This window comes from Bos javanicus, chromosome X (genome assembly GCF_032452875.1).
Source record: "Bos javanicus breed banteng chromosome X, ARS-OSU_banteng_1.0, whole genome shotgun sequence".
Lineage (NCBI taxonomy): Eukaryota > Metazoa > Chordata > Mammalia > Artiodactyla > Bovidae > Bos > Bos javanicus.
Window position 1 is genome coordinate 57,672,392 of NC_083897.1, and position 14,938 is coordinate 57,687,329.

General features: G+C 38.8%; 2 protein-coding genes across 10 annotated transcripts in view; one reads left to right on the forward strand and one right to left on the reverse strand.

Moving 5' to 3' along the window:
* Nucleotides 1–9,165, reverse strand: part of NUP62CL (nucleoporin 62 C-terminal like) — a 101,955-nt gene extending 92,790 nt beyond the window's left edge. For 2 of the 6 annotated variants that reach the window (XR_009734946.1, XM_061409363.1), the window contains exon 1: nucleotides 9,063–9,165. The gene's annotated coding sequence lies outside the window, so the exon portion shown is untranslated. The remainder of the gene's footprint in view (nucleotides 1–9,062) is intronic. The other 4 variants (XM_061409367.1, XM_061409369.1, XM_061409368.1 and 1 more) reach the window with 4 other exon arrangements.
* Nucleotides 9,166–9,199: 34 nt separating this feature from the next.
* Nucleotides 9,200–14,938, forward strand: part of DNAAF6 (dynein axonemal assembly factor 6) — a 47,931-nt gene continuing 42,192 nt past the window's right edge. For 2 of the 4 annotated variants that reach the window (XM_061409371.1, XM_061409372.1), the window contains exon 1: nucleotides 9,262–9,450. In XM_061409371.1, the coding sequence (XP_061265355.1) occupies nucleotides 9,277–9,450 (174 nt within the window). In that variant the 5' untranslated portion in view covers nucleotides 9,262–9,276. The other 2 variants (XM_061409370.1, XM_061409373.1) reach the window with 2 other exon arrangements.

Sequence of the window (14,938 nt, forward strand, 5' to 3'; positions counted from 1 at the left end):
ATTTGCCTATTTTAGGGACCTCTTTTAGTGGAATCATACAATATTTGTATGATTTACATGAACATTTGTATACCTGAAACAACCTAAATGTCTAACAACAACAGTGGAATTTTTAAGTGGCATAGTTATATAAAGACTACCTTACAGTAATAAAAATAACTAAGTGTTTTTTTAGTTAATTTAGATTTTATTACTCCTAAGTGATTTTCTGTTTTAAGCTTTATTCCTGGATTGTGCAATAACTTCACTGGGAGAAGCCTATGAAGATTGTACATATTAAATGGCAAGATAGCATTTTTGAATATTTTGTGTTATGGAAATAACTGTTTGAAAAATAAAAAACCACTTCACATTTTAGTATTTATGTGAGTTATATATATGTTATATAATTTAAAATTTTTATTTAATTAATTTTTATTGGCATATAGTTGATTAACAATGTTGTGTTAGTTTCTGTTGTATAGCAAAGTGAATCAATTATACATGATTATAGTGTATATATATCCACACTCTTTCAGATTTCTTTCCCATATAGGTCATTGCGAGCTAAGTCACTTCAGTGGTATCCAACTCTTTGCGATGCTACGGACTGTATCCTGCCAGGCTCCTCTGTCCATGGGATTTCCCAGGCAAGAATACTGGAGTGTATTGCCATGCCCTCCTCCAGGTAATCTTCCCAACCCAGGGATCAAACCTGCGAGTTATTTACCACTAGCACCACCTGGGAACCCTACACAGGTCATTAGTGAAAGTGAAAGTGAAGTTGCTCAGTCGTGTCCGACTCTGTGCGACCCCATAGACAGCAGCCCACCAGGCCCCCGTCCCTGGGATTCTCCAGGCAAGAACACTGGAGTGGGTTGCCATTTCCTTCTCCAATGCAGGAAAGTGAAAAGTGAAAGTGAAGTCGCTCAGTCGTGTCTGACTCTTAGAGACCCCATGGACTGGAGCCTACCAGGCTCCTCCATCCATGGGATTTTCCAGGCAAGAGTACTGGAGTGGGGTGCCATTGCCTTCTCTGATACAGGTCATTACAGAGCACCAAATAGAGTTCCCTGTGCTATATAGAGAATAGGTTCTTGTTATCTTTTATATATAGTAGTGTGTGTATAAGTCAATCCCAATCTACCAATCTATCTTACCCCCAGATTACTAACTTTATCTACATTTATCAATATAAACTGATAAATATCAGATAAATCTCAAAAACAATGTTGACCTTAAAAAAGTTGCAGAAGAGTAAATACAGTAGACTGTTTTTGTAAATGTTAAAGGACATACAAAACAATATATTACAAATCAATTATGGGTCATCTATATTTGAGAGCACTTAAAAACAAGGAAAAATATTTAATAACTTCAGAAGGACAAATATCTCTGGGATGGGAAGGAAATGTGGCTGGGAAGGGGTACAAAGAAGTAGTGTTTTAGCTTTATGTTTAATTTTAGTGTAATGCTTGGTTCTTTAAAAAAAAACAGTACCTAATGAAAATATAGCAAAAGGTTAACACTTGCTAAATCTTTGGTAGTACATGGATGATAATGTGTAACAGCCTGTACTTTTTTGTTTGAAATATTTTACAACTTTAGAAAGAGTGGCTAGTTAATGTTTTAGAATGACAGAAAACAAGACAGTTCGTATGCTTTGAAAACGGGGAATGTGTTAATACAGACCAATTACAGATTTTATTCTCCCAGTCAACTTAATTGCTTCCTTTATAAAAATTTAAATTACAAATGAATACACACTCATATAATCTTTGGAAAAGATATTCAAAAAGAAAGCTAATCACCATGACTGTTATTATGGCACTTGAATCTGCTTTGATTCATATATTTTCTTAAAGTGTATCCTTTTAAAAATGTCCATATTTATTAGTTTAAAAATATATTCAACCTAACTCATACGTAAAATGAATATCCTGGTTGATAACCGCTGCTCCAGCACATAGAAACATAGATGGGCAAATCCATACATCCAACGGGGCAAAAACTCACAGCTCAGGTCCAGATCACTGGCCTTCCTGTTAGGATTCCTCTTGAGTGTATGGAAGGTAAAAGCTATACAAATGATTTTAAATAGTCAAGACTTTACAGTGTTATCAATAACATGGAATAATCAGAACTAAATCTTCTGTTGTTGGTTTAGTTAGGCTGAGTAAATTATGGACATCTCACTTTATGGAATATCAAGGTGCCATCAATAATGAAAAACATGAGGACTATAAACAACACAGAAAAAATTCCCAGAACTGTATTAAATAAAAGGAACAAAGCATTGTATAAACAGGGATTAAGGTCATGCAAAAAAAATCAATACATTTGGATAAAATAGGAGAGAAACAGAAATATCAGTTCTATCTTGGTAACAGAATTGAGGGAAATCTTTCGTCTTTAATTTCTTTTAATTCTGGTTTAATAAATTATTTAATTAGTGTTTCAGAACAGTTTATATATTATAAAAGAATTACAATTAGCTAAACTATATCCCTTTGTCACACCTATAACTCACAGAAACGTTTAGTTGTCTTTTTTATCTTTCGGATCTCTCAAGTTTCCCTACTTTAAGATCAAACTAGCAGTCAAAGCCAGAAAGAAAGGCAATGCCAAAGAATGCTCAAACTACCGCACAATTGCACTCATCTCACACGCTAGCAAAGTAATGCTCAAAATTCTCCAAGCCAGGCTTCAACATTACATGAACTGTGAACTTCAAATGTTCAAGCTAGACTTAGAAAAGGCAGAGGAACCAGAGATCAAACTGCCAACACCCGTTGGATCATTGAAAAAGCAAGAGAGTTCCAGAAAAACATCTACTTCTGCTTTATTGACTACGCCAAAGCCTTTGACTGTGTGGATCACAATAAACTGTGGAAAATTCTTAAAGAAATGGGAATACCAGACCACCTGACCTGCCTCCTGAGAAATCTGTATGCAGGTCAAGAAGTAACAGTTAGAACTGGACATGGAACAACAGACCAGTTCCAAATTGGGAAAGAAGTACATCAAGGCTGTATATTGTCACCCTGCTTATTTAACTTATACTCAGAGTACATCATGAGAAATGCTGGGCTGGAAGAAGCACAAACTGGAATCAAGATTGCCGGGAGAAATATCAATAACCTCAGATATGCAGATGACACCACCCTTATGGCAGAAAGTGAAAAAGAACGAAAGAGCCTCTTGATGAAAGTGAAAAGGGAGAGTGAAAAAGTTGGCTTAAAACTCAACGTTCAGAAAACTCAGATCATGGCATCCGGTCCCATGACTTCATGGCAAGTAGATGGGGAAACAATGGAAACAGTGAGAGACTTTGTTTTTTGAGGTTCCAAAATCATTGCAGGTGGTGATTGCAGCCATGAAATTAAAAGATGCTTACTCCTTGGAAGGAAAGTTATGACCAACCTAGACAGCATATTTAAAAGCAGACACATTACTTTGCCAAGAAAGGTCTGTCTAGTCAAAGCTACGGTTTTTCCAATAGTCACGTATGGATGTGAGAGTTGGACTACAAAGAAAGTTGAGCGCCAAAGAATTGATGCTTTTGAACTGTGGTGTTGGAGAGACTCTTGAGAGTCCCTTGGGCTGCAAGGAGATCAAACCAGTCAATCCTAAAGGAAAGCAGTCCTGAATATTCATTGGAAGGACTGATGCTGAAGCTGAAACTCCAATACTTATGCCACTTGATGGGAAGAACTGACTCATTTGAAAAGACCCTGATGCTGGGAAAGATTGAGGGTGGGAGGAAAAGGGGACGGCAGAGGATGAGATAGATGCATGGCATCACCGACTGGATGGACATGAATTTGAATTATTTCCAAGTTCTGGGAGTTGGTGATGGACAGGGAAGCCTGGCAGCTGTAGTCCATGGGGTAGCAAAGACTTGGACACAACTGAGTGACTGAACTGAACTGATGGATTCAACCTTGCAGGGGCAAAATGAAGAGACAGTTATAGCCCTAAACATAAATAGCATTTGTTTCCCAAGAAGAAAACTATTATTTGTTAAATATTTGTGCATCTAGTACCTTGCCCAGCACTTTATATTTGTTATATGAACCTTTGGGGGGAGCCCACCACAGAGGGACAGAACCAGTTCCTATAGTAAGCTAGGGAAACCTGCATTTGTAACAAACATCTTAAATAATTCCTAAACACACATAAGTTTGAAAACCAATGATCTAAGACCAGAGTTTTCAAAGTGTGAATGACAATTCATTAGTGGGTAGTGGTCCACATTTAAATATACATATTATATATATATATATATATATACACACACACACATATATATATACACACACACATATAAAATTGGAGGTTTCAGAGAATTTTCCAGAATTCCACAACACACGCCTGTTAACACCAGGCAGAAAGGGGGCATGGGGAGAGCGAGTGAAACCGCAGCAACTGTAAAAGCAGTGATAAGGGGAAAGTTCATAGCAATACAGGCATACCTCAAGAAACAAGAAAAAAGTCAAATAAATAACCTAACTCTACACCTAAAGCAACTAGAAAAGGAAGAAATGAAGAACCCCAGGGTTAGTAGAAGGAAAGAAATCTTAAAAATTAAGGCAGAAATAAATGCAAAAGAAACAAAAGAAACCATAGCAAAAATCAACAAAGTCAAAAGCTGGTTCTTTGAAAGGATAAATAAAATTGACAAACCATTAGCCAGACTTATCAAGAAAAAAAGGGAGAAAAATTATATCAATAAAATTAGAAATGAAAATGGAGAGATCACAACAGACAACACAGAAATACAAAGGATCATAAGAGACTACTATAAGCAATTTTATGCCAATAAAATGGACAACGTGGAAGAAATGGACAAATTCTTAGAAAAGTACAACTTTCCAAAACTGAATCAGCAAGAAATAGAAAATATTAACAGACCCATCACAAGCATGGAAATTGAAACTGTAATCAGAAATCTTCCAGCAAACAAAAGCCCAGGTCCAGACAGCTTCACAGCTGAATTCTACCAAAAATTTAGAGAAGAGCTAACACCTATTCTACTCAAACTCTACCAGAAAATTGCAGACGAAGGTAAACTTCCAAACTCATTCTATGAGGCCATCATCACCCTAATACCAAAACCTGACAAAGATGCCACAAAAAAAGAAAACTACAGGCCAATATCACTGATGAACATAGATGCAAAAATCCTTAACAAAATTCTAGCAATCAGAATTCAACAACATATTAAAAAGGTAATACACCATGACCAAGTGGGCTTTATCCCAGGGATACAAGGATTCTTCAATATCTGCAAATCAATCAATGTAATACACCGCATTAACAAATCGAAAAATAAAAGCCATATGAGTATCTCAATAGATGCAGACAAAGCCTTTGACAAAATTCAACATCCATTTATGATAAAATCTCTCCAGAAAGCAGGAATAGAAGGAACACACCTCAACATAATAAAAGTTATATATGACAAACCCACAGCAAATATTATCCTCAATGGTGAAAAATTGAAAGCATTTCCCCTAAAGTCAGGAACAAGACAAGGGTGCCCACTCTCACCACTACTATCCAACATAGTTTTGGAAGTTTTGGCCACAGCAATCAGAGAAGAAAAAGAAATAAAAGGAATCCAGATTGGAAAAGAAGAAGTAAAACTCACTGTTTGCAGATGACATGATCCTCTACATAGAAAACCCTAAAGACTCCACCAGAAAATTACTAGAGCTTATCAATGAATATAGTAAAGTGGCAGGATATAAAATCAACACACAGAAATCCCTTGAATTCCTATACACTAATAATGAGAAAATAGAAAAAGAAATTAAGGAAACAATTCCATTCACCATTGCAACGAAAAGAATAAAATATTTAGGAATATATCTACCTAAAGAAACTAAAGACCTATATATAGAAAACTATAAAACACTGGTGAAAGAAATCAAAGAGGACACTAATAGATGGAGAGATATACCCTGTTCATGGATCAGAAGAATCAATATAGTGAAAATGAGTATACTACCCAAAGCAATTTATAGATTCAATGCAATCCCTATCAAGCTACCAACAGTATTTTTCACACAGCTAGAACAAATGATTTCACAATTTGTATGGAAATACAAAAAACCTCGAATAGCCAAAGCAATCTTGAGAAAGAAGAATGGAACTAGAGGAATCAACCTGCCTGACTTCAGGCTCTACTACAAACCCACAGTCATCAAGACAGTATGGTACTGGCATAAAGACAGAAATATAGATCAACGGAACAAAATAGAAAGCCCAGAGATAAACCCACACATCTATGGACACCTTATCTTTGACAATGGAGGCAAGAATATACAATGGATTAAAGACAATCTCTTTAACAAGTGGCGCTGGGAAAACTGGTCAACCACTTGTAAAAGAATGAAACTAGAACACTTTCTAACACCATACACAAAAATAAACTCAAAATGGATTAAAGATCTAAATGTAAGACCAGAAACTATAAAACTCCTAGAGGAGAACATAGGCAAAACACTCTCCGACATACATCACAGCAGGATCCTCTATGACCCACCTCCCAGAATACTGGAAATAAAAGCAAAAATCAACAAATGGGACCTAATTAAACTTCAAAGCTTCTCCACAACAAAGGAAACTATAAGCAAGGTGAAAAGACAGCCTTCAGAATGGGAGAAAATAATAGCAAATGAAGCAACTGACAAACAACTAATCTCAAAAATATACAAGCAACTCCTGCAGCTCAATTCCTGAAAAATAAACAACCCAATCAAAAAATGGGCCAAAGAACTAAATAGACATTTCTCCAGAGAAGACATACAGATGGCTAACAAACACATGAAAAGATGCTCAACATCACTCATTATCAGATAAATGCAAATCAAAACCACAATGAGGCACCATTTCATGCCAGTCAGAATCGCTGTGATCCAAAAGTCTACAAGCAATAAATGCTGGAGAGGGTGTGGAGAAAAGGGAACCCTCTTACACTGTTGGTGGGAATGCAAACTAGTACAGCCACTATGGAGAACAGTGTGGAGACTCCTTAAAAAACTGGAAATAGAACTGCCTTATGACCCAGAAATCCCACTTCTGGGCATACATACCAAGGAAACCAGAACTGAAAGAGACTCGTGTACCTCAATGTTAATCGCAGCACTGTTTATAATAGCCAGGACATGGAAGCAACCTAGATGTCCATCAGCAGATGAATGGATAAGGAAGCTGTAGTACATATACACAATGGAGTATTACTCAGCCATTAAAAAGAATACATTTGAATCAGTTCTAATGAGGTGGATGAAACTGGAGCCTATTATACAGAGTGAAGTAAGCCAGAAATAAAAACACCAATACAGTATACTAATGCATATATATGGAATTTAGAAAGATGGTAACGATAACCCTGTATGCGAGACAGCAAAAGAGACACTGATGTATAGAAGAGTCTTTTGGACTCTGTGGGAGAGGGTGAGGGTGGTATTATTTGGGAGAATGGCATTGAAACATGTATAATATCTTATAAGAAACGAATCTCCAGTCAAGGTTCGATGCAGGATACAGGATGCTCTGGGCTGGTGCACTGGGATGACCCAGAGGGATGGTACACGGAGGGAGGTGGAAGAGGGGTTCAGGATTGGGAACACCTGTACACTCGTGGCTGATTCATGTTGATGTATGGCAAAACCAATACAATATTGTAAAGTAATAAATTTAAATTAAAAAATAATAATAATGAAAAAAAAAGAAACCACAGCAAAATCTCCTCAGCCCCCAGGCCACCGAGCCTATACCCTTCAGTCCCCCTGCTCCAGGTCGGCGGGAGAACAAGAAAGATAAAAGCAATCAAGAAAGAAGAGACAGCATAGCTTACATAACTTAAGCTCCACAAGTACCTGAGAGACATAATATTTAATACACTTCAACTCTGATCACCTACAGTAATAAAGGGAATTACGGCATAGGTAACTTGGCCAAAAAGCCAAAAGTTAGGCAAAACTTAAATGTTCTACGTTCGCTTTTTGTTTTCTGTGCTAATAACAAGTAGAATAGACAAATTACTCAAGCTTTACTATTTACCAGAGAGCAGAAAGAAGAAAAACAATTTAGTTAATTTATAACTGAATTCCAAGCCCTGGAAAACCAACAGTAACCATCCATTAAAGCCGCCCTATTTCTCCTCACTTACAACACACAAATACTGTATGAAGCGACCCACTAGCGAACATAGCCGGTCAGTTCCGAACACTCCAAATATTTATTAAGCCAAACAAACCACAGGATTCTGGAGAAACGAGGGTCACAACGGAACTTCTAGACGAAGGGCAAACACTCGGATAGTCAAGCAATGACAAACCCACGGAATGCCTGCGTTTCTCCATTCCAAGGCGGGAAACGCGGGGCACAGAGTCCGGCGACGTTCCTGGGAGTGGGACCAACACGTAGCTCCTGCCCTCTAGTAGCCTCACAGCAGCAGAAGAGGCGCTCCCCATTGGGGCTCCGGATCCCAAAGGCTTGCACACCACGAGAGCGGAGGTGGGGGGAACGCGATCCCACCCTACACACACATATACACTGCTGCTGCTGCTAAGTCGCTGCAGTCGTGTCCGACTCTGTGCGACCCCATAGACGGCCGCGGGCCAGGCTCTGCCATCCCTGGGATTCTCCAGGCAAGAACACTGGAGTGGGTTCCATTTCCTTCTCCAATGCATGAAAGTGAAAAGTGAAAGGGAAGTCGCTCAGTCGTGTCCGACCCTTAGCGACCCCATGGACTGCAGCCTACCAGGCTCCTCCGTCCATGGGATTTTCCAGGCAAGAGTACTGGAGTGGGGTGCCATCACATACACACAAACGGTTTAAATCAGGATGTTATCACAACACGCGTCTCTAACACCGGGCAGAAAGGGGGCGTGGAGAGCGCGAGCGAAGCCGCAGCAAAATCTCAACCCCCGGGCCACCGAGCCCACCGTTCCATCCCCCTGCTCCAGATCGGCGGGAGAACAAACAGTCCGACCTAGAATTCACGCTCAGGAAAAAAGTAAAGAGGGAACTGGCTGATGCCCGTAACAAACGAAACCCCGCAAACTTACCCTTGTGGCACTTCGAAGTAAATCGTGAATCGGCCGAGACAGCGAGAGAGGCGGGGTCGGGGCCTTCTGGGGCCGGAAAAAACCGGTCTCCGCAGTGGGCGCGTTCCCTCTGGAGCGACGCTCACTGAGACCGACGCTTAAAGGGGTAGACCTAGTTAATTAGAAAGGGCGGCTACAGACCCCAACAGGCACGGGCTCCGATTGGTTGATTCCCATGAGGGGGGGTCAAAGAAGACTCCTCCATGATTGGCCAGCAAAGTCAAGCGGGAACCCGGAGGTGGGGGTTGGGGGAGTTGGGAAACAAAGTTGTTACCCAGGCAACAGAGCGACGCAGAGCTCTCCGCAGTTTATTTTCGGAGCCAAGAGAGTCACCCCAAAAGTGACACAGGTGAGGAAACCTGACCCTTAGGAGGGGAAAAGAAGGGGTCCTCAGATACTTTAGCTATCCGAGAAACTAGGGAGGCCTCTAAATACTAATGGCTCTGAGAGATACCCTGCAAACGCCACAAGTTGCAGACAGAACAGTCTTGTTCTAAATGCCCCCAGCCTTGCTAGAAGCAGGATTCAGCTTTAACAAAACTCAGTGTATTAGAATGTGAGTGATATGAGCCAGTTTTACTAGACAAGGGATGGATGCTTCTTGAATGTCAGAAGGCCAAAATGAGCCTGTGACGCCTTACCCATGTCTTTAGACACTCACACACACTTAATGGTTGTATCGCTAATTTGAGAGTGAAAACTTTTTCCTTGTATGTAGATCTGGGTGCTCCAAGTTGGAGCAGCCAGTGTACTTTTTGTTTTATACGTATAGGCATGATTTATCTTGGACCAGCATGCTTGGTTGTGATATATTTTTAGGGGATATTTTGCTGTTCAGACTGTCCCTTGCTACGTGGACAATGCCCTTTGTGAGGGAATGTGAACGCTGTGGCCTGAGAGCTCTGACGAATGTTGGTCAGATCAGTTGAGTGAGAAGCAGTCAGACGGCACTTGGAGGTCTGGAGCGTGGTGTGTAAAAGACTACTTGTACCTACCAAACCTGCTACTCACCAAGGGCTGATTGAGATAGCATTATATTGTTGTTGAACTGGTCGCATCAAAAGGTAAAAACAGACTGTGACAAAAAATAAAATCTGAGTGAGGGTAAAGAATAGAATTTGAGCCTAGAGTTAGGGGTCATTTCTCCTAAGAGCTTTGATTCAGAATAGAGTCTATTTCCTGAAGAAATGAATAAAACAGACCTGTTGACTTGGGGAGAAAATTTAAAAGTACTAAAGGACAATGAGCCATCTCAACTTTTCAGATAAAGATGAAGTATGGGAATGGGACAGAAAGAACAAAAATTATTGGCAAGTGTATTAAGTTTGGCTAAAATAAAAAATAATGGATATAGGAAATGCTAAATCAAGCAGCTCATTTCTTGACCTTTATGTTTATGAAATATCCCAGGTACTTTCAAAAATCATCTTCCATTAAATATTTTAAAATTGTAATTAAAACTCTGTTAAGTCCCCTTAGTTACTTACGACTTAGTACACTTGATGGCAGTGAAAGTTAGAGACCTAAAATAAGAAAATTATTCTTGGTATTTTAAAAACAAAGTCAAAATGAATTAGTTTTAATAGTCAGGGAGGGACTTCCCTGGTCGTTCAGTGGTTAAGATTCCATGCTCTCACTGAAGGGGTCACCAGTTCCATCACTGGTTGGGAAGTTCCTAAAGCATGCACAAGCATGGTGCAGCCAAAAAAGAAGGAAAACAAAAATAGGGAAGCATTGAAGTGTATAGTTGTCAAAAATGAAAGGAAAAAAAAAAAAACCCAGTTAACCAGTACATTATAGTTTAACTCAGACATAGGCAGCGATGATGTTTACTTTTGTGTTTTTGGAAGAATTTTAATACAGGAATTGTTAAATAAGGCACTGTGTAAATAAAGTTGCAGAAGATATGCTCATTTTGAGGGTAAATGAATTTTTAATGCTTTCAAATCATTCAGCTGTAAACAGCACTCTACATGGGGATATGTGTTTACCTATTAAACAAGTTCCCAAATGATAATATTTGATAAGTGTTTATTACTCTAATTTTATTTGCTATATAAACTTGAATCAATAAGATATCATTTCTTTTTGAATAGTGTGTAGTTCAGAGTTTTCACCAATTTAACCTAGACTTTCCTCCAATTAGTTCAAGTCAGAGAGCCATTCCTATTGACACTGTAAAAATAAAAAGAAATAAAAGGTAAAAATAAAAAGGAAGCATGACCCCAGCCCTCTTAACTACAGTCTGACTTAATCTCAAGTTATTGATATTATTGTTTCAGTACTATGAGTCTGGAGTAATCCTATTTTATCTTGTTTAGTCCCTAAATCAGAGAAGGCAATGGCACCCCACTCCAGTACTCTTGCCTGGAAAATCCCATGGACGGAGGCGCCTGGTAGACTGCAGTCCATGGGGTCGCTAGGAGTCGGACACGACTGTGTAACTTTCAAGTAGACAACCTGAGTGACTTCACTTTCACTTTTCACTTTCATGCATTGGAGAAGGAAATGGCAACCCACTCCAGTGTTCTTGCCTGGAGAATCCCAGGGATGGGGGAGCCTGATGGGCTGCCGTCTCTGGGGTCGCACGGAGTCAGACACGACTGAAGCGACTTAGCAGCAGCAGCAGCAGTCCCTAAATGGCTCCAATATTTTGGTTAAAGAGCTTATCCTGAAGCATTTGCCCCTTTAGCTCACTGTGGCTAGTACCAAGAGAGATCCCCCCCATTACCTGTGAAGGCCCTAAGGTTTCAAGTTGATATGGGAAAAATGAAAGGTATTGTCTAGAAAACTCTGCCACTGGAACTGGCCAACAAAAGAGAGTGCTGCTATTGCTGCTTCAGCTGCTTAAGTCGCTTCAGTCGTGTCCGACTCTGTGCGACCCCATAGACGGCAGCCCACCAGGCTCTGCGTCCCTGGGATTTCCAGGCAACGCATGGACTGCAGCCCACCAGGCTCCTCGGTCCATGGGATTTTCCAGGCAAGAGTACTGGAGTAGGGTGCCATTGCCTTCTCTGAAAAGCGAGTGAGAGAAAACAAAAGGGGGGGAGGTCTAGAAAATTTATTTTCTATATAACCAAACTTCAAAGAAAACATTTAGCAATATATTTTTAAAATGAAATTCGTGCTTAAACTGGCCTTAAATTTATTCCTGGACTGTTTAAGTGGCATGCCAGAAAAATCACTATGCTCTCAACTACTGTAAGCAAAAGGAAGAATACATTCCAAAGTACAAAGGCAGGAGATTATAGGGTATGTTTAATTAGAAGTTCAGTTTTTAGCAGAATGCAGATTACATGTAGGAGAATAATAGGAGGCAAAGGCAGAAAATTAGGCTGGGGTTATATCCTGAAGGTCCTTGATTGCCAGGCTCAAAATGAATTTTATATGAAATTTACAAATAAAAGATAGTCCTACAAATAAATAACAGTGCATAACTCATAAAAAGGCATCTTGCTCTGATTTTTCCAATGTGATCTATTTATATCAAATGAATTACAATAAGTTTTTAATAGTTTAATGAATTATTCTTGATTTGTTAGACTTCTAAAAAAGCTAGTAGAATCTTCATTTCCATTGAACTTAGAATATAGTTTTCTAACAATTCAAATTCTTGTTTTTCTCTTTAGAGACTTTGTTCTTTGATTAATATTGCTGATTCTTTTGTTTGTTGGAATACAATATCAAGAAGCTTGTCATGGTTTATTATTTTGTGCTTATAGGTGATTGTTATAGTTGCTATGGTAAAAATTATTTTTGCTGGCATACCAACTTTATTTTGATATTTCTACTTCAATCTATCTAAGTATGAATCTATGCCATTCTATGCCAGCATGATTTGAAATTTAAGAAGTCTGATTCCTAATATACTTCAGATATAAAGAGCATTATTATAAATTATTGTGATTTGTATTACATCCCAAGGAGTGGTATTCCCTTCAAAGCAGTCACTTTGGGAGACTATCCACTTATTATAATGCTGTTGTTATTGCTCAAATTACTTTTGAAACTACTCTTTTAGAATCGCCTTAAGGCTTGTAGCTCATTCTTTTGAATATCCTCAAATATCAGATCTTCATAGTTTGAAAGTAGATGTGATATCTAGATATAGCTAGAAATCACTTGGAGACAAATCTGATGTGTAATCAAACTGAGTGATACCATAGCAACACCTGTTTTTTTGGTGATACATATGAAGGCAATTCCAAAATATTTTGAGTATTGATAGCATAATTTCCATCAATGTATAACCTTCCAAGATGACTAGGAAATCAACTTTTGTATGAATTTAATCATGCTTTGTTCAGTATTCACCAACTGCTGACTACATGCCGGCTCTAGTTACTGAAGACACTCAGCTTCCAGGTGTAGCTTCCCATTGCCCACACTGCTCTGTCTCTCACCAAATGAGAACAAGGCCAGAGGTACTTCCCCACTGATGTGCATTTAGAATTAATCTGCTTTTCCTAAATACAGTATCCAATGTACCTAATGAACCGCAGCCTTCTTTCATAACCTCTCCTGGGACATTAGAAAGCCTCTGATGGAGTCTCTGGTTCCTCTTCTCTTTTCTAGCTGTGATGTTGAACCTTACCATATTCTGAACCTTTCTCTGGCTGCCAACTCCCACCTCAAGAACCCCACCCTGCCTCCTGTACCCCTACCTGTGGACCAGGGTCCTGCTTTACCTAAATAGACCTTGCTGTAACCATGGCTATTCAACCTTTCTGCTGAAACAGTGTTCATGTCCTGAAACTCTCGCTGCCATGTCACTGTCAAGCTGATGAGTATGCATGAATAGAAGTTCTGATTGCTATCTCAGATGCTGTATTTGGGACTTCTGAATGCCCTTCTTCTGGGTTAGCTCTACTGGTTCCAGTTTCTTCCTCTCTCACCAGCCCACCATTGATCTCTAGCAGTCTTCATCATTGTGTACCTGTGGTTCTGGCACTATGTACCAAATAATAATGATATTTTTAGAAAGCTTTTCATATTTTAGCAAACTCTTTCACCCACATTGCATAATATAGCCATCACAACAATACTGTGAGGTAGATAATGCTGGAATAATAAAGCACTTTCTGCTATATTTGTTTTTTAAAAGTCTCATTGTACAATCTCAACTCAAAATGCCACTTATATCATTGCATCTGATATCTGGATCCATTTTTCTCTTTCATTGTCTAAGGTAGAAAATGTTTCAGTAAACTTTTTGCTTTTAATGTTAAGTAAATATTTAATGAACACATAATCAGCTAGGACTTTAAAAATATAAACAGGAGCCTCTTCATTTAATTTAATGTGTCAATTATTCATTTCCATAGCAGACTACCAGACCATACTGTGAGAGAAGATTGTTTTATTGCCTCTTATTTCACCTTTTCCAATTTAATGAGTTTTCAGTGTAATGAGTTTTATCATTAAGTTATTTGACATCATTATTAGAAATGATATTCATGCCCAGCAAAATTAAAATTTTAAAGAACCAATAATAGCTAACATGTGTTGAGTACTTGCTATGTGCCAGGCACTTTTCCTGGCTCTTTTATGTGTATTAAGCTACTTAATGCTTGTAACAACCCTATGAAGTAGCACTATTATCATTCCCATTTTATAGATAAGGAAAATGCGGTATAGAGAGATTAAATGATGTGTCCAGAGTCACAGAGTAGGAAGTAAATGATAGATACATACCTAGGCAGCATGACTCCAGAGCCCTTACCCTTAACCACTGTGATATACTTGCCTCTATGCTAGATGTACAGAGTTATTTAACATTTGTTTCATACCCTTGACATCTCCAATAAGTATTCACATCAGTTTTTCTTTTACAAAGG